Here is a 19,647-nt window from a genome sequence, read left to right on the forward strand (position 1 = left end):
TGCATTTGAAGGCATCGACAGGAAACGTAATAGTAAAGCCCTTATCCCCTCTGCTTTCACAGCACCTTTATTAATTTTGTTTCAAACATTTATTAAGCTGGTTGACAACTACATGCCACTGGGAAATCCAAAAATACACAGTGTATAAACTGGTCACCTGGGAGCTAGTTTTTAAAACTTTTATTTAGCTTACATATGTGCCATTACCTTTATTTTTATTTTTTTATCTCACTCTCCTCAACTACCGATGACTGATAAAAGATACATCTTTATGTCAACTCCAACCCAAATGCCTCATTCGGTAAACAACGATATACAAATCTTACATTTTAGACTGTAGAATAAAGAAATTACGATATGGTCATATTATAAATACATACGTATTTGGCGAGAATAAAATTGTATTATCAGTAAATATCCTATCCGAATAGCTAGACTAAGCAAAGGAACCTGTTAAATTGTCTTTTCATACACAGAAGAAAGTGGGAAGGAGGATTGACCTTACTAAATATGGCGCTGTGTGGCTTCACTGTCTGTATCAGGTTTCAGTTGTATTCTCCGAATGGGAATGAAGCCTCTTTGCCAGCAGTATCTTTAACCTATGAACTCCTGAGTGTACCAGTCCTCCGCCATATTGACTGTTGTCTTGACTGGAGGAGATAGAGAACATTTTGAGGTCCGAGAAGAAACGAAAGTGTACTCTCAAAATCATCGAAACTGGTGCAAACTTGGCCAAAGCGTAATATAACCAGCGTTGTAATGGCAAGGAAGAAAAGCAAGCAGCAAGGGGTCACCCAGAAGGAGCTTGTGCCTGGACAGCAGCCTGTATCGAAGAGCCCAGTCTCTCCCGGCGATGCAGCTGGCGGTGGCGGCGGGGATGCTGGGCTGGATAGGCTGGCTACCACCAGGGCGAACCAGGTAGGTTAGCTAGCAGCAAGCCAATCGCGGTTTTCAAAATAGGCTAGCTAGCCTCAGAGCTAGCACTCATCTGCTAATCCAAGCATCCTCCATTGTGCTTTTATTTTTTGTAACTAGATCCTGCAAAGGTGAACTTATATGCATCCGTTGGTTGGTTGAGAGATGTTCAAATGTAATTTTAATCTTATGTAGTAATCGTGGATGTACAGCTCTCGCGTCGTTTGATATGTAATTAAATAAATAATACGCTAAACTTCGCGAGCAGAACAGGCAGCTTTGGGGCAGTGTGTCTAGCACTGCAGTCCACCTTCTCTGCCAGACAGGTGACACTGTGCCTCGGACAGGTCTTCCCAATTGTGGCGTTTATAGCTCTGCATCCGTCCAGCTAACCTTAGCCAGAAGGCTAGCCGGGCTATCATATCCAGCTAGCGTGCTGCAAGCGTGCTTACTATCTTGCGTTACAGTTGAACCTAGCCACAGGAACCACTCAGCCTGTACTGGCTAACAAGCTACTTCGCTAACTTAGTTATCTGAAAGAGAGAATGGGCTCATAATGGGGGTAGCTAAGACATAGATTTATTGTGCTGTTTATCTTTTTTTGCTGTGACGTTACCACGCTGTTCTGTCGGATTGTGACATGAGTTAATGTAAAAAGTTTCAATGCATGTTGTTGTCGGTCAGTGATGCCTTGCTAAATCAGAGTTGTTAACCATGGCTGTTTAAGTTGAGAGTAACCGCTGACCCACAGGCACCCAGCGAACCACAAATCTGAGTCTTACAAGCTGCCCGACTGCCGCTTGGATCGAGTTAATGCAATTTAAACGATATGCGTGAGATATCTCATAATTTGAAATAAAATACTTAATTGTTGGCAGAATTGCGATGTGCCTCAGTAATTATTAATAACCCTAATATATTGGTAGTGCTCAATCTCTTTATATATATATATATATATTAGAGTGGAGAATATTTTGCATCATTCCTTTTCAGTGGTTGTACCTAACAAACCGTCAGCTTTGAATTTGTGTATTGCACTCATACGTTTTATGTGTGTTGCATACATAAAATAATTACCAGTAGTACTAAAATCATGTTTTATTGCTCTCATCTAGTATATCTGATTCCTCTTTTTCTGTCAAAATTCTGTCAACTGTGAATTTTATGTATATTGAATACGCATAAAATAATTAGTGCTAAAATCATCTTTTATAAATCTCATCTAGTATATCTGATTCTTTTTTTTTCCTAGAATGTATTCAAATTATGTGTCACTTGAAGAGTAATCACAGGCTGATACTAGGCATCTTTATTTTGTCTTCCACCACATAGCCTATGCACACCTGCTGCCTCCTGTGCCACCGAGAATTTAAGGACTGGGGAGCAAGCTCAGTAAACGGACTCCCTGGCGGTCATGGCACCAAGCTGGCGGATGCTGTACCTGCGCTCTCTCAAGCCTTGTTGCGGGAGGCGCCAGGGCGTAAGCTTGCTGATGCGGTCCCCTCGCTGTCTCAGTCCCTGCTGGGAGAGGTTCCTCTGTGGATCTGTCAGAGCTGCTGCAAGAGTGTAGAAGAGGAGGAGAGGCGGAGCACTCAGGAGCAGACGACACAGGTAAATAAAAGGGGACTGGTGTGGGTCTGGACCTTTTCTTACTGACTTTTTGTTACTATTTCTTAGTCAAAGTGTGTTGTATGCATTGAATCCTACAAAATAATTTATCTCAATTATCACTTTTGGCCCGTTAGACGTGTGTGACGGTGTCTGAATCTGCCTGTATTTTCTTATTTTATCAGTACTTGCTGTGTTCAGGACATTTCTGGGCATCAAAATTTGAGCAGTGGTGTGTTGCCCCCAGCCAATAACAGCTCGAGGTCGAGTCTCTAAAAAAAGATAGCAAGTTACATCGCAGTCTCCATCTCTCGTCTGCTCTCAGTCTGTCATGAAGAGCTGCAGGTCTTTGGGTTTGTTTGACCGGGGTTTGAGGCCAGCTACACACACAGACATGCAGGGCAGAGAGACAAAATGCAGATAGGATGAATTGTGCGCTTTGGTGGTGTTCTCAGAAAATCTGGAGAGTTGTGCACAGGCCTGCACTGTATGAGGTAAATCTGTGATATGCCATATCAGTGTTCAGTATTGCAATGATGCTGTGACTTGATAAGTAATCAAATATTAGAATGCCATTGTTATTTATTCTCTCCTTCCACAGCCGCCGTGCTAGTTAACCTTGCAGTTGTCAACAAATTGACATCAATGTGATAGGTCAAATGCTGACTGTGGCATGGCACAGTGCATGAAAATAAATGATTTTTCTTATTCATCGTGTTTCAGTAAGTCTTTTGCAGTGAATTTATTGCATGTGTTCATATCGCGATGATGATGAAAATACAATTTATCAGTCTGTGCTGGTTGTCTGGAGGTGTGGACATGTTTATTAGTTCTATAGAACGTAACCATCATGAAACAGTCAGGAAATCATTTTTAATTTCTCTGCTCATTGCTTTGTTTTTGCTAATGCTTTTCACTGTCTGCCTTCACTGTCTAGCTTGTTCAACCTTAGCATTCTCTTTTACTCTCTTTTTCTCTTACTTGACTGTTACTTGACTTGATTGTGACAAGAGGCACTGGAAACAATATTTTTTGAAAGGGCGGGTTCTTGATAAGATGAGATTCCTTATTGTCATTGTAGAAAACATGCAACGAAATTCAGGTGACATCAAGAACTGGGCTCAATATATAAAATGCACTCTTTTTCACAACAACTACCTATTCTACAACCAGACACCTGCCACCTGACAAGCTGATTTATTCCAACGGCATCAGCTGGCTTGACTCACACCGCTGTAACTGAACTGTGCAGTATTCTTGCATAGGTTTGTGTATTTGTGAATGAATAGCCTAAACAGGATTTTGCCTTGGGCGCATTCAAAAACCCTACACAACATATTGTTTCATCATATCGACATGCTGTGCATCAGCATTAAAAAGATGAATGAACTAAGCAATGCAAAGTTACTCAAGTGCAAAGCAGTCATCCACAGTGTCACCTTGAGGCTGAAAGTGCAGTTCATCAAGGTAATTTAGGCTACTATTTTTTTAGAAACGGGCCTAATAGATATATTAGGCCCGCTATTATTATCATAACAATTTATTTCTGTGAGACATTGTGTTTACTACACTGACTTGACCACAAACCCAGACCTGTAAAAGGATTATAAATGTGACGAATTAGTTCACTCATTAGCAATAAAAGAATTGGATAGTCTAAAAATAAGCATCAAGAACAATTTATAGGAGAATGTGAAATTAAAAAAAACATAGGTTGATAATAATAATACCATTTGATATTCAGAGAAGACAATCAGCACTACATTTTATTTGATTTTAGGAGGTAAGGATAATGGATAGGGGGTACAGGCCCCAAAAAAGCTGAGAGCAGTCTGTGTTACTGGTTAGTTGATGCCACTGGTGCAAACATGTAAGCCTATGTAGGCACCCTTGTGATTAACCTGTTGGCTTTTGTTGTGTGTTTTCTTTCTTAAATCCAGGTACCATTATCACACAGCTCCTCCTGCAAGTCTCAGAGCTGTGGGAACGGTTACCCTGAGCAAAGTACTGTGGATTGGGACCCGAGTTCCTTCCTGTCAGCCCACAAACTGTCAGGTCTCTGGAACTCTGCCCACACCAACGGAGGGGAACACTGCAGCCACAACACTTCTTCACACACACAACAAGGTCTGTCATCACAGGGGAAAAGACAGTTGCAGGAAAAAAATGAACATAAAGGTGAAGAACAAAGAGGCATCTTGTAGAAACGTACAATGTTCTACTTTCTGGGGTCCATAGATGGTGGAAAAAAACTTAGCCAATAATATGAAACCAAATTGCTTACACTGACTTAACAAGTGCAGCATCTTCACACTCTGACATTGTATTATGCTCCTTTTAAATTTGGTTTGCGGGCCGCTAATAGACACAAAAGAAAGAGGAGGAGAAGACTAAGAAGGGCAGACGCTGTTGTTGTGTTCATGATGTCAAACCGCTGCACCTGTGTAGAGCCATGCAGTGTAGACGAGACAGCCAAAAAGGTCATCATGGGTGTGGATGTTACAGTTCCAGAGGGAAAAAAAAAGCATGATTGCATTTTGCAAAACATGCATCACAAGGCTTCAGAGAAGAGAGTTTTAACACAAAAAATCTTTTTAGAGATACGGAATATTAAATCATCCATCTTTGTTCATGACACCTTAGCATTTCTTAGCCTCAGGTGTGTATAAAGTACAGATTATGAAATTATATTTAAAATGTAGAAATAAAAAATTATGGATTATCTTATCTGTATCAGAATTTAGAAGCAGGAAAGTATTGGGTATTGGTATCGGCTGAAAAAAAAAAGAAAAAAAGAAAGAAATAAAATAAAAAAATTTAAAAAAAGAATTTCATGCATCCCTAGTGGAAATGAAAAACTGAGATGCATTAAGGATTGTTTTGTAATAAAGTAAAAGCATGTTAAATTGAAATTTAATCACAATGTATGGCAACCCTTTTTTTTCCCCAACACATTGTATTGACATAGCATTTTGCCGTTTGCTTTTCTAGCCATAGGAGAGGAATTAAAAAGATTTCTCGTTAGAGGAGAATTGAATGTGAAAGTGAGACATGTTTGTCCCGAGTCTGAGAAATGCAGACACGCAATACTTCAGACTGCAATGATCTTTGCTCTTGTCTGTTTTCTTCCTGTTTGTTGGCTCTCATCAAACCTCTTGTTACCTGATGCATAACTGCAGTAGCATTTCTAGTTTAGCAAATACTCAAATGGGCCACAATCCAAAAAGCAAAACGGTGTTGAATTATCAAAATCTCAGCCCCTGAAAATAGTTAAGTCAAGGGCCTTGATCAGCGCTTTCAAACTCCCCACAACATTATGGTGATTTTTGTCATATTTACAGTTAAATTGTTTCCAATTGTTTGTCCAAATCTTTACACCTTTTTTACAAAACCAAGTTCACCAATAACTTTGTATTGAGCTGAGCTCAACCAAGCTTTAGTGTTGGCAGAGATTTTTGCAAATCATGACTTTAATCAAAAGGAGTATCTTCCTTTATTGTTGACGGTTGTCATATTGTCTTAAATGCATAATCAGTTACCTTTCCTGTTTGTCAAACATTTTTCTACCTCCAGGTGTAACAGCGGGATCAGCCTGTCATGAGAAAAGAGGACTCCATGAAGCGCCTGGGAAATCTGCTAAAACGTCGGGGACCAAAGTCTGCCCCTACAGTCACCCGTCGTCCCAGAATTCCAGTGGATCTTCTGCTGGGAACCCCCTGTCTACCTCAGCAGATCATTGTAAGACCACTCCCAAGCACTTCAAGACCATGTGCCGTCGACCAACACCACCAGGTAATATTTCTTTTGACTCTTGTCACGCGAGACCCAGCTCGTGCAGAGACAAAGATATTTTAAAAACCCTGTGTTCAACTCTCTGTATTTTTGTAGCTTCTAATTAACACTTTTTGGCGTGAAGTCTAGTTTCTCTCCTGTGTACTACCAGATATTTGCTTCACGTAAGGGGACATTTACTGCAAAGAATTTATAGGAAATCAAATGTGTTTAACCCTGACTTAGCAGAGCTTGGTTAGTAGCTATTCTTCAGTAATACTGCAGAGAAGAAGAGTTTGATGATAACCCAGTTGTACGTATTTGCTGCATATTGTATTTGAGATGCAAATCCCTTCTGTGCTGGCATGAAGTGCTGAGTCCAACTGAGTCAAACCAAGACAGCACAAGTACATGGAAAAGGCCCATGGATGTATTATGTTGAACCATTTTTTTAGATTGTAAAACTTGTCTCAAACTTAACAAAACTGACAAGCCCCCAGACCGATTTAAGAAATGAGTGGTAATGACGTTAGTGGCAATTGGCTTTCTCATTTAGTGTTTATCGACTTATTCAGGAAATAAGAAATCCCTGAAGTAAACTTTGCATGCCAGAGCAAAAAACCTTGTGCATTATGTGAAAAGATGATTTAGTGTTTGTGATGTACTAGTCAATTTTATTCCTGTGTTTCCATTGTTCAGGTGAAGCCTTCCACTCCAGTGACCACCATGAACACACAGACTTGTCGGTACCCCCCAACAGTCCCACCGGCCTATCCTCCCAGCATTCTTCACTCCTGCCCCCAAAGCCAAACTCCGGGCAACATGGCCATGTAACCTCATCATCTGGCACTGGTGTGGCAGCACATGCTCCCTTCTCCCCGTTGGTACCAAATCTCCACGGCCCTACATCCAAACTCAATTCTCCCAGTCCAGACAGCCCAACATCTGTCCATAAGCCCAGCCCATGTAAAAACTCCCACATTCCTGCCGTGAACACACAGCACAGCAAACTGGGTACGTCTATTATGGGCTGTAACCATCCTTGTAATGGACACAGTGTGGGAACAGTGGCCACTTCAAATGTAGGCCATCTGACAGCAGGGGCCTGCAGGTCAGTATTACCATCTCAACATTGCTTTTGTTGAATATGAGAAATTGCTTACCTAGCTGTATTGATGAAAAATAGTGCCTTCTGAGAGTTGTTGATGATTATTTCTTATTTTGTAGGGACCAGGCATGCAAGGGGCACAAAATGACTAATGGAATGTTGTGCCACCCTTCTTCTGAGCTGGAGGAGGGAGAGGATGAAGACAGCAGCTCTGAGAGGAGCTCTTGTGCCTCCTCTTCCACCAACCAGAAGGATGGGAAGTACTGTGACTGCTGCTACTGCGAGTTCTTTGGGCACAATGCGGTACTTTTCATTCCTATCCTTTTTTTTGTTTATTTACCGTTGCTGTTACAAACTTGTTAAACATTTACACAAAGCTTACATTATTAAAAGATATTCTAACATATTGCTGTCCTAATATATTAATTGGTCACAGCCTCCAGCTGCACCGACAAGCCGTAACTACGCTGAGATCCGAGAGAAACTCCGCTCACGTCTGACGCGACGTAAAGAAGAGCTGCCTCAGCGTCAAGATTCTGAACTGACAGTGGCTGGTGCCATTGACAATCGGGATGTAGATGAGCTGCTAGACTTCATAAACAGTTCTGAGCCCAAACCTGTCAACAGTGCCAAGGCTGCCAAAAGGGCGCGACACAAACAAAAGAAGAAGGTGTGTAAATTAGCAAAATTTAGATTTGAAGTCATAATCCCTATGATTTCAGTTCAGATTATTCAAACTGTTTAAATAAAATAACATAATAGCAGTTGTCAGTGAGCTAAAATCACAACAGTAACACTAGAATACATCAGTGCAGTCCTTGTGGGACTTTCTTCAAATTTAGCATCAATGTTCTCTTGAACTGAGAATTTGGTGGTCAAAGGTCTCTGTAACTTCACAAAACATGTTTTTAACCATAACCCAAGAATTCAAGCACTAATTATGACAAAAAAATTCACAACTCTCAAAAATGGTGAAGTGATGATATACATATCCAAATGGTCATCTCCACTGTGACATTATATTGTCCTACAAAAACACTTTTCTATCCATTATTCAACACCATAACTCAGGAACAGAAGGGGAGATTGTGACCATCCGCTCTGTACGATTTGTAGTTTCTTTGCAGCAACACCCATATTTGAAACATTGCAATCCACTATGAGCTCATTTGTTTTAAAAATGGTGAGCTGCAAGTGATTGTCTTTACACTGTGTGACAAAGCTCTCTGTCTGTCACTACATATGTTATGAGTGTGGACAGACATGGATGTAGACTGCAACTTGACTGGCGTGGTGAGGCATACAACCGCCGGTAATTCTGTTTTTTTAAACTATTTATTTATTTGCCACTTGTTTTGCTGGTTGTCTATTTTGTCATTATCTCATTTTGTGAAGCACTTAATGAGGTTTGTTACTTTATAGAGAGGTAATTGTATAATGTAAATTAATTGAATGCAGACAATAATTATTTTTAAAAAGGGGTGGGTTGATGTCATGAATATCTTGAAGGTTATAACTTCTTGTCCAACTATAACTAACTATATAACTAAAATCATGAACTAGGAATTGAAAAATACATAAACAAGATTACTAATCTGACCAGACAGCTGATGCCAAAATTTGACAGTTTTGCTTTTCAGTGCTACAGAAACATTTCTGGTCAATATCGAAAGAAGTATCAAGGTTCAATATACAGCCCCACCAGTGTATTATCTCAATAACACTACATTTTTTGTGCGTACCTGTTCACCCTAAAGTCTGCACTGTTTCTGTTTCAGGAAAAAGCTCAACAGGGCAGCTCGGGTGCTGCAGGCAGTGACCCCTGCTCCAATCCATCTGAACCTGTTGACGATCCCATCCCTGATGGCTCAGAAGCCAGTCGGTTGCTTGACTGGCCTCAGTTGGAGCTTGAGCGTGTCAACAGCTTCCTCACCAGTCGGCTTGAAGAGATTAAGAACACCATCAAAGACTCAATCCGGGCCTCATTTAGCATGTACGACCTCAATCTGGATGTCAATGACTTCCCAAAGAAGGCAGCCACGTTGGAGGGCAACCATTTACTCTCCCACCTCAATGGTTCCTCTGACTTGCAGCAGATAGACCTTGACCTGGCTCCCCTTTCGCTTGGAAGCTTTAAGAACCACCTGGACCTGGTTAATGGATGGGAGGACACAGCCACTGTGTCATCCCCTAATAGCACCACCATGGCATCAGGGGACCCTGTTGGGTCCAAGGACATTCAGCGGTTGCACACTACCCCCAGTCTCTCAAAGCTCATAAGGGTCCGTTCCCCAGACAGATGCACTTCGACTGGGTCTGACAGTTTGCCACGGGTGCCAGCCCAAGCTACAGCTAAATCGAAGGAGGACTCCCCTGATCCCAAGAACACAACAGTTGGGAATGGCGGTGCCAAGTCAAAGAAGAATAAAAAGCAGCAGCAAAGACAGGAACAATCTTCTTCAGAGCAAAATTTCAACAAATCAACCAAAGTTGCCTCTGGGAATGAAACACAGAAAACCAATGAGTCTAAAGAAATTGCTTCTAACAGCTCAAAATTTGGGAACAAACAGCCCCAACACTGTGCAGAAACCCAGAGAAATGGGCCTAAGAAAACGGAGGAGGGCAAATTATCCAAACCTACAGCAAATGGAGCAAATGGCAGCCTCTCGAATGTTCAAAGGGTGAAAGCTGAAACAGAAACTCGAGGTGGTCGATGTGAGCAGGATTCAGAAAGCAGAGCTCACCCCACCATTTCAGCAAATGTGCAGCAACAATCCAAGGGGAAAAATAAGAAGAACAAGAACAAGGGTGAAAAATCCAGCAGTGCTATCGGTACATTCAATAGTCTGTAACACCCTGTGCCAAATTTCTGTCGTTTGTTTAGTTTGGAATGTTGTGGAGTAATGTTTTATTCTTTACTGTTATTCCCTAGATGACGTATTTCTCCCTAAAGATATGGATCCAACAGAAATGGATGAGATTGATCGCGAAGTGGAATACTTTAAAAGGTAGGCCCAAAATAGCTTTTATCAAGATGAAATCAGCTGTTACATCGATTAAGATCAGCTGCACCACTAATGAACTTCATTATTTTCTTTCTCCTCCTCTTTCTTGCCTGTCTTTGTTCTCTCCAGGTTTTGCCTTGACTCTGCAAAACAAACTCGCCAGAAGGTAGCAGTGAATTGGTCCAACTTCAGCCTCAAAAAAGTTCCTTCCAATGCAGCTCAATAACTTGGATGATTGCCAGAAAAAAAACCCCACACCACAAACTCTTTCAGTAGAGCCCTACTTGGCCTGAGGCCTTTTCATTCCCTCTTTTCTTCTCTTCCTTACTAAGCCAAGGGACCCTGGTTCAAAACCATACTCTCCATTCAGAAGACTGAAATATAACTTGTGGCTGACAAGCCAGGGATCATTCTCAAGGCCAATTCCACCCTTTGCTATTGCAATGTTCACTAAATGAGAGATGCAAAAATGGAAAAAAATCTGTTGAATCCACTGCATCCATGTGCTTAATTATGTAGTATGTAAACAATTACCTTACATGAAATAAATGTTTTTATCACAAATCTGTGACATTTTAACGTTGTTAAACTTCTGAATTCCATTCAGTTCAATTTAGTGCTCATCATCCATTATATTCTGCATTAATAGTTTCCTACCAACAACATCAGTCTGAATAGGAAATAGACACAGTTTCTTGCAAAAGTGTTAGAAAAGACCATAAGACAAATTTTGACCTAATTTTATGGAAAAACACTTGTACGCCCCCCCTACTGCAGGGAGCAGTTGCAGAACAGTTGCATTGATTTTACTCATTTGCAGGCTGCAGTGCATTTGGTGATTGTATAGCTGACAATTTGAATAATTTATTTGGGATCATCAAATTATTTAGCAATCCGTGATAGAAAACTGACATGTGATGACCTACCTGGTACGCTGCTATCCTTTTGTATGAAATCACAAAATTATGTCATTAAAAAAAAATATACAGACAATGCTAATAGAACCTTGTGTGAGGTGTCTAACACTTACAAAATGCATTTTAAGAAATATAAATCTCGTTCAGTACCCATGCAAATATGTTCCCATGCATAACATGTAGAACAGAAAAATCTAAATACTGACACCCAGCCCAGTATTGGGCAAAGTTAAATGTGTCTTTTTATTCGATGCCAATCCTCCCTTGGATCCTTCTTTAGTCTTGAGCACTTAACTCTCTTAAAGTAGTATCCCACATACAATCTGTAGTAGAATGTCCTTTATGACGATTTTCTCACTCCTGAACATCATCATTTTAACTCCTATATTCCAACAGTGACAGGTACACCAGTGTGCCATGTTCATCTTAACCATCACACATTGTTTGACATGGTTAATTTCAAGTGCTTGTACTTATTGAGTGATTATTTTGGGGCCTTTTTTAGCCTTTGTCATGCATTTCTGGGGGTTGTGTGTGAGATATATTTTCAACTATACTACTCTTTCCCTGTACTGTGACCTTGGTGGCACCTTGTACCTCAGTTCAGACTATTTAAAGAGTCTTGATAATCTTTTGATGAGAAATATCCCTGAAAAGTTGATACTTTTGGGACAAGGGCCTTGAGATTGAAACCAGTAACCATGTTTTAGCTGATGGCTTTCATTGAGATGGATCATTACTTCCTTGAATCTGTGCTGAGATTTTGTTTTCATTTAACATCTCTGATGCTTTCCAGGTTATATTCAATTAGAGAAGATTATCTTAATGTTTCGAATGTAGATTTATACTATACCAATAATAGCCAAGTGTATGTTGGCTTGTTTTTTTTTAATTCATTTTTGATACTGTGAAAAATCTTTCGTTCAGAAAGATTAAAAACAATACAGTTTTGACAAAAAGAAAGTGTGGCGTTTGCTTTCTACGTTTACCTTTTTGATTTGGTTTCCATGGTATAAGCTTTGCTCAACCTTCTTCTCCAGCAACCAAACCCAGTCGCTCCGACATGTTTGGACGCAGCGTCTGATGAGGTTTGACCCTCCCAGCGTGCCGTACAGTCTTTAAGCTTCCAGCTTCCAGTGGATCAGCTATTTTTATTGAATAGCTTACCAAAATAGAGAGCGCTGCTGTATTCATACATACATACAATGGAGACCGAAAATCGACCCAAAAAGGTAAGTTAATCGTATGAGGTCAGTCACAGTATGAAAAGGTTATACTAGCTAACTATACTATACTAGCTGAGATTAGCTAGCTACTTAAGTTGACGTACATGCGTTATGTTATTAGTTGCGCTTAGAAAACCATTTGAACAGGCCGCTAGATAACTATAAACGAAATTATTTTGATAATTAGCGATTTGCATCCGAATTTATAGGGATATGTAACCTGCATTTACAGAAACTACGTGCCCAGCTAGCCAAAATACAGTGCCACAACATCTGCGGTCAATACGTATTCGTTACGTTCGTAGGAACACACGTTAGGAGTTAGCTCACAGTTAGCTAAATGGAAGCGTATTTGAATGAGTTTGTAGTTTGTAAATAACATTCTGAAGTTGAAAGCAGAGCAGCTGAAAAAGACACGCTTTCTTAGCGATTTTGTGCCGAAGTTAGTACGTCATTGCTACGTGTATTTCATTTCTTTTTGTAGCACTGCCGGTATTCACTCTGCTAGCTCTTAAGTTTAAAAACAGCGTCTCCACCACTAATAGCCATTCATTCTAAACATAGGTAACACTTTCTATGAAGACTACACCTATAAGGCGTTCATAGTGTATTTTATTGCATTCATAATATCCTGTGACTACATTCATATGAGCATAATTCTTTCAGACTTTCTGTATCGTATATATCAGTCGTTAGACATTATCGATGTGATGAGTTTAAGCGCTTATGGATGCTCTTGACTAGTTATAAACCAAAGGTTGGATGATGAGGGCTATACTACATTATTACTACCTATGTCACCTACAGGCATCAATAATAATACATAATGACCACTTATGATGCGGCATAGATCCTTAGAAATGCAAGGGAATTCATTAGACTTTACTTACCACCAACGATGGAAGATTATGATGAAGCTTGCATTTTTATTTATTTACCAATATATACTAGTTTACTTAGCACATAAATTATGACACTTGATTATTACCTGGACTATTATAGCATACTGTGAGTCTTCACTACAAATGGTTGTTGAAGTACGTATAGGTGAGTATAATGTCCTATAAGCCCCATCATTCAACCTTCAAGTTATAACTAGTCAAACGCATCCATAAGACACACAGCTCCTAATTTACTATAGGTTACATCTGTAATGCTTTATGTCTGTTGCTATAGTGCATCAGATAGCATTATGCGTATTTATGAGAGTAGTGATAAAGCAGTATAAATGAATTTAATGAATGCCCCTATAATGCACTACAGATGTGGTTACTATAGAAAGTGTTACCAAAAAAGGGTAGTAATAATAGATGATGCCATTCATACATTTAGTGTACAATGTGAGGCTCAAATTATAGAAATTGGTCATTGTATATTTGGGTCTTATGTGGCTTAATTGCGTAAAATCCAGCCAGTCCTTCTAGAAAGAAGTTTTCCACTTGGTAAGGCGAGATTTAATGCAAGCCAAGAATAAAACCAATCAAAGTAAAGATACCAGAAAGGGTATAATACAATCCCTTCAGCTAACTGAAAAGTTTACGATCAGACAGCCGTACACAGAAGTGTTTGCATATGATGTTAACGGTTGATAAATTTTCTTTATAGGATGTTAACTGGATATGTTTCAAGGCTATTCTGAGTGCTGTGCTCTAACCTCTCTGTTGAGGGAGAAAACAAAAGTTATCACTGCTGATAATGATGATGTGTTTGTACAGAGATCCTATGAGAAGGATGAAATGTCTGGTTCAGAAGGATCCGAGGATGATGATTATGTTCCATATGTTCCGGTCAAAATAAGAAAACAGCAAATGGTAAGTTACTGTGCAGTGTCCTGTTTGACACTTTTGAAATTAGTAGGGATGCACCAGTCTGATTCACTGGTTATTGGGGCCAAAACCTTATTAAGTCAACCTGGAGTCTGTATTGCAGATACCCTGAGTTTAGGAATTGGAGTCATTATCAGGAGAGGAAAGCATGATAAATGCATCCTTAATTATGGGTCAGTTTAAAATAGTTTCTTTTAGAGAAAACTTTTGTTGAAGTAGTAAAAGATTTAAAAAAAAATGTATTTTGATTTTCCAAATGTATGTCAACTAAACATCCAGCTACCACGTTTTCGAGTTTAACACGTTTTTTTTAACATGTACCTCACAGCTACAGAAGATGTTACGTCTGCGAGGAAAGGCAGTGGACGAGGAGCAGAAGGACAGTGGGGAGGAGCAGAGGGATGAGGATGAGGGCCTTGGTCCACGCTCCAATGTCAGTCTCCTCGACCAGCATCAGCACCTCAAGGAGAAAGCAGAAGGTATTCGGTTCAAACACAACCTAACCTGGAGATGTTTGTTATCTTTTTAATTCTTTTTACAATGCACCTCCTGAACGTTGTTACCTTACCCTTGTTACGTGACCTTCACTTGCTTTATGTTATTTATTTATTTTTTTTAAATCTACAGCGCGTAAAGAGTCTGCCAAAGAGAAGCAGCTGAAAGAGGAGGAGAAGATTCTTGAGAGTGTTGCAGAAGGCAGAGGTAAAATTCTGATGCCGTGCCTGTGAGGCCATGGTGAATTCTTAATTAGATTTACTTCGATAAAGGTATAGATGTTAAAACAGTTGCTAAACTTATTTTCTCTCTCCTCTGTCAGCTCTGATGTCTGTGAAGGAAATGGCCAAAGGTATCATCTATGATGATCCCATAAAAACAAGGTAGGTTCTTCAGTGAACCGTTAAAAAGTAAACATTGTCAAGTTGTTTTTTTCCATTTCCTTTTTGTTTAACCTGGTTGCTCCTTTCAGCTGGAAGGCGCCACGCTACATTCTAAATATGCCAGAGACACGTCACGAGCGCGTCAGAAAAAAGTTTCACATCCTGGTTGATGGAGACGGTATTCCTCCTCCGATCAAAAGCTTCAGAGAAATGAAGTTTCCACCAGGTTACAACACACTCCTTCTCCCACACTTGAAAAACACATCGTCTGCACAAGGCCTCAAATGACCCAATATGATTAACGACAGCAAATCTTTTTATTGTTTTTGCAGCAATTCTGAAAGGTTTGAAAAAGAAGGGCATTGTGCATCCCACACCAATTCAAATTCAAGGAATCCCTACAGTGTAAGTATAATAAATGAACTTACTATACACACACAATGTAAAATGTACTGTATGTTAAGACGTGGAAGCTGTTCATGAATCAACAGTGTTTGTCTGTAGTTTGTCAGGTCGAGACATGATTGGCATAGCCTTCACGGGTTCTGGAAAAACTTTGGTATTCACTCTGCCCATCATCATGTTTGCACTGGAGCAGGAGAAAAGGCTGCCTTTCTTTAAGAGAGAAGGACCATATGGACTCATCATCTGTCCCTCAGTAAGACACACAAGACAAATCTATTTAATTGGTGACACAGTTTGGAATACTGTATGAGGCAGTGAAAAAAAGTACATTGTTAGGATTCTAATAGCGGACTTTTCTTGCTTTAGACTGCATTCAAATTTAATTAAGTTTACAGATACTCCAAATCCCTCTAAATTTTGGATCAGTTTTAACACTATGCAGAACCATCAAGGACAAAAATAATTGTTCAGCATTTCTGACTGCATTTTAGGCAGATGGTGTTAAGTGTGAGCAACCCTACTTTATCTGCAGCTAAGCATATCTGAGTTTAATAGCTCTCCCTTTACTCCAGAGAGAGTTGGCAAGGCAGACTCACGGCATCATCGAGTACTACTGCAGGCTGCTGGAGGAGGAGGGAGCTCCTCAACTGCGCTGTGCCCTCTGCATTGGGGGAATGTCTGTCAAGGAGCAGATGGAGGTAGTAAAACAGTAAGTAAGAGTGAGGAAAACAGTCTTTTTCTTTTAACCGGAATTTCATTTTGAAGCTGTGTCAGGCCTAAAAAATACATAATTCATCTGCATTAAATCATTCAGACGGGAATAAAATACGCAAACATTAAAAGTTCCAGACATAATGAATAGTACAAAACATTTAACATCACCACCACAGGACATGTTCATTATTCATATTCATATATTTTAAAAATGCAAGTGGAGTTCATTTTCCATTAGAGTCTGTATCTCCTCTTCATTATAGTGGTGTTCACACGATGGTAGCTACACCTGGCAGACTGATGGATTTGCTTCAGAAAAAGATGGTGAGTTTGGACATCTGCCGCTACTTGGCTCTCGATGAGGCTGATAGGATGATTGACATGGGCTTTGAGGAAGACATCAGAACCATCTTTTCCTATTTCAAGGTGAGTTTCTTTACTTTTGGTCCTCCTTGAAGCACAAAACATACAATCAATGCAGTAGATTTTTTTCCCCTCCGTTTTTGATGTCCTAGTCATTGAAGTTTTAGCCAGACAAGCAGTTTTTACAAAGCCGCTGGCAAGACATGACAGGATAATATTCGTCATAGACATAATTTCAAAAAGGATGTACAATAGATGCTAGACTCAGATATGAACATAAATTCCTTCTTTATCTGGTTGGACAAATTCAGCACTCACTACGCTGTCACTGGATTTTCTTTTGATTTGCACAGTGAAAAGCTATATAAACTTTGCTATTAAATCTGTTGATGAAATCTGCTGCTCAAAACTAGGCCATCTTGTTACAGAATAATTCTTCATTGTACATCTGTAGCACTAGTTAAATTTGTTCTTCATTCAGTCAGCAAATTTCGTCATCATTTAAGCACTCTCTACAGTTAGTGGTTAGTCCATCTTCCAGCTGCTGCACTCATTCAGTTAAGACTGGATATTTTTTTACCCTCAAGTTAAGAAAACTGAGATTGGAAAATGTTTCCTCCGCCATCGAGGCTGTCAGGCATGGAAAAGCCTGTAATTTGTCTTTTTTTTTAAAAACTAGGGACAAAGACAAACTCTGCTCTTCAGTGCCACTATGCCCAAGAAGATCCAGAACTTTGCCAAGAGTGCACTGGTCAAACCCATCACTATCAATGTGGGCAGGGCTGGAGCTGCCAGCTTGGATGTCATTCAAGTATGTTCAGTTTCACCAAAAGGAAGGTTTACTGATACAAACCCATTTCTGTGAAAAAGTAAGTGAAGTAAATGATAAATACCGTCTGTGTGTGTGCAGGAAGTGGAATACGTCAAAGAGGAGGCCAAGATGGTGTACCTGCTCGAGTGTCTCCAGAAAACACCACCTCCTGTCAGTACTTCCTTATGTTATGACATCGACATATACCAAAGCAGCATATCTCACACATGTCAAATATTGCTAAATGTTGTGTGTTCATATTGACAGGTGCTAATATTTGCTGAGAAGAAGGCTGATGTAGATGCCATCCATGAATATCTTCTGCTGAAAGGAGTCGAGGCAGTGGCTATCCATGGAGGAAAAGGTGTGCAAAACGAGTACTGTAAAAACACGAAGCAATCAGTGTGTACCTGCAATGCATGTAAAGCATCACTTTACTTGGTGGGATGTCCAACTCAGCATCAACCTCAGCTCAGAGAGCCTTTCATTTGTACACAGCCTCACGCTATGATTTTGTTGTAGTTGCTCCTCACCACCACCAGATGCCACCCTGTTTGCAAATGTCACCATTTTGCTTCATAGTTTGCGCAACATTTACTCGTCACACAAAGCACCACAGACATCTCTCTCATGTTTCCATTTGTCATTGTTTTGCAAAACTGCTTGTGAAATATTTGCCGCTTTGTTTTTTTTTCTTTTGCAGATCAGGAGGAAAGAACAAAAGCCATAGAGGCATTTAAAGAAGGAAAGAAAGATGTCTTAGTTGCCACAGATGTTGCCTCCAAGGGATTGGATTTCCCTGCTATACAGCATGTAGTGAATTATGACATGCCTGAGGAGATTGAAAACTATGGTAAGAGTGTGTATATGTATGTATATTCTGCTTATATCATATGAAATCCAGTCTCTGTGCAATTATGGAGTTAATTAGATATTATCATGGATATATAAAGATGAGTGATGCATCTCCACTTCCTCCCAACATAATATTGGGATATAAGCGGTGCTAACTTGCACTGCTGATGCCATTTGCCATTTTGCCCCTTTTTAATAACATCAAATAACAAAACCTAACTTAACAGACAAGAAAATAATGATGATCAAGCTGAAATTCAAATTGTCTTTATTTCAGTCCATAGAATTGGAAGAACTGGACGATCAGGCAAGACGGGTATTGCCACTACATTCATTAATAAAGGATGTGGTAAGAAAAATACAAAAGTTTTAACAAATTTCTTGTATCAAAGTAGTAATTTTCAGAATATTTGCAATGTATTATACTGCATATAGTTAGCTTAATTCAGTGTTAAATGCCACGTCTATGTCTTTCCCTATAGATGAGTCGGTACTGATGGACCTTAAAGCCCTGCTGGTTGAAGCAAAGCAGAAGGTTCCTCCAGTCCTCCAAGTGCTCCAGACAGGAGACGAGACCATGCTGGACATTGGAGGTGATCTGTTCACACTGAATCTAGTTTATATCTCTTCCCTTAATTGTTACTCTCTAATAACTTTGTGCTTCCTTCTGAAACATTCCTCCAACCTAATGTGATCGTCTCAGTTTTACAGAACCAAGTATGAAGTGTTTGTGAACCCTTTCCAACATACCTTATTTTTATGTTTTCACAGGAGAGAGAGGATGTACCTTTTGTGGTGGTCTGGGTCATCGTATTACGGACTGTCCAAAGTTGGAGGCCATGCAGACCAAGCAAGTCACCAACATTGGGCGGAAAGACTACCTGGCTCATAGTTCTATGGACTTCTAAGAGCTTTTCATATGAGGGAAGATCCTCCACTGCTAAATGGAACTGAGAAACATTTCTGAGGAAACTGTGCACGTCACTGAACAAAGGAAGTGTATTTTATCATCACCTAACATGGTTTGCTTTTTGCTTTTTTTTTTTGCTTTTTTTTTTTTTTACCTTTTTTTGACCAAAATCTGTCATACTTCTTTATGTGTAGCCTTTGTAACATATATTTTTGATACTCTAATTGTAAATAAAGCTCTCTGTATCTGTATCTTTTATGCTTTTTTCTAGCAAATTTAAAAGGTGTGGTACAGGTTTCATATGGTGAGGAAGTTGCTAAAGCAAACAGAATAAT

General features: G+C 39.8%; 2 protein-coding genes across 2 annotated transcripts; both read left to right on the plus strand.

Annotated features, from left to right (window-relative positions):
* Positions 1-584: 584 nt before the first annotated feature.
* fam193b (family with sequence similarity 193 member B) lies at positions 585-10,971 on the plus strand. The gene is made up of 10 exons (XM_046405794.1): positions 585-918; positions 2,248-2,526; positions 4,464-4,650; positions 6,097-6,315; positions 6,994-7,405; positions 7,522-7,705; positions 7,839-8,072; positions 9,181-10,234; positions 10,335-10,410; positions 10,537-10,971. The coding sequence occupies exons 1-10, from the start codon at positions 760-762 to the stop codon at positions 10,631-10,633; spliced, it is 2,901 nt and encodes a 966-aa protein (XP_046261750.1). The 5' UTR covers positions 585-759; the 3' UTR covers positions 10,634-10,971.
* Positions 10,972-12,343: 1,372 nt separating this feature from the next.
* LOC124067975 (probable ATP-dependent RNA helicase DDX41) lies at positions 12,344-19,563 on the plus strand. The gene is made up of 17 exons (XM_046405795.1): positions 12,344-12,556; positions 14,266-14,361; positions 14,705-14,855; positions 15,004-15,078; positions 15,194-15,254; positions 15,344-15,480; positions 15,587-15,659; positions 15,759-15,912; positions 16,232-16,368; positions 16,637-16,799; positions 17,416-17,547; positions 17,647-17,718; positions 17,815-17,911; positions 18,251-18,400; positions 18,680-18,751; positions 18,885-18,995; positions 19,174-19,563. Exons 1-17 carry the CDS (start codon positions 12,530-12,532, stop codon positions 19,308-19,310), a joined length of 1,845 nt encoding a protein of 614 aa, XP_046261751.1. The 5' UTR covers positions 12,344-12,529; the 3' UTR covers positions 19,311-19,563.
* Positions 19,564-19,647: the final 84 nt, after the last annotated feature.

The sequence above is a fragment of the Scatophagus argus genome, chromosome 12, assembly GCF_020382885.2.
Source record: "Scatophagus argus isolate fScaArg1 chromosome 12, fScaArg1.pri, whole genome shotgun sequence".
NCBI classification, from domain to species: domain Eukaryota; kingdom Metazoa; phylum Chordata; class Actinopteri; family Scatophagidae; genus Scatophagus; species Scatophagus argus.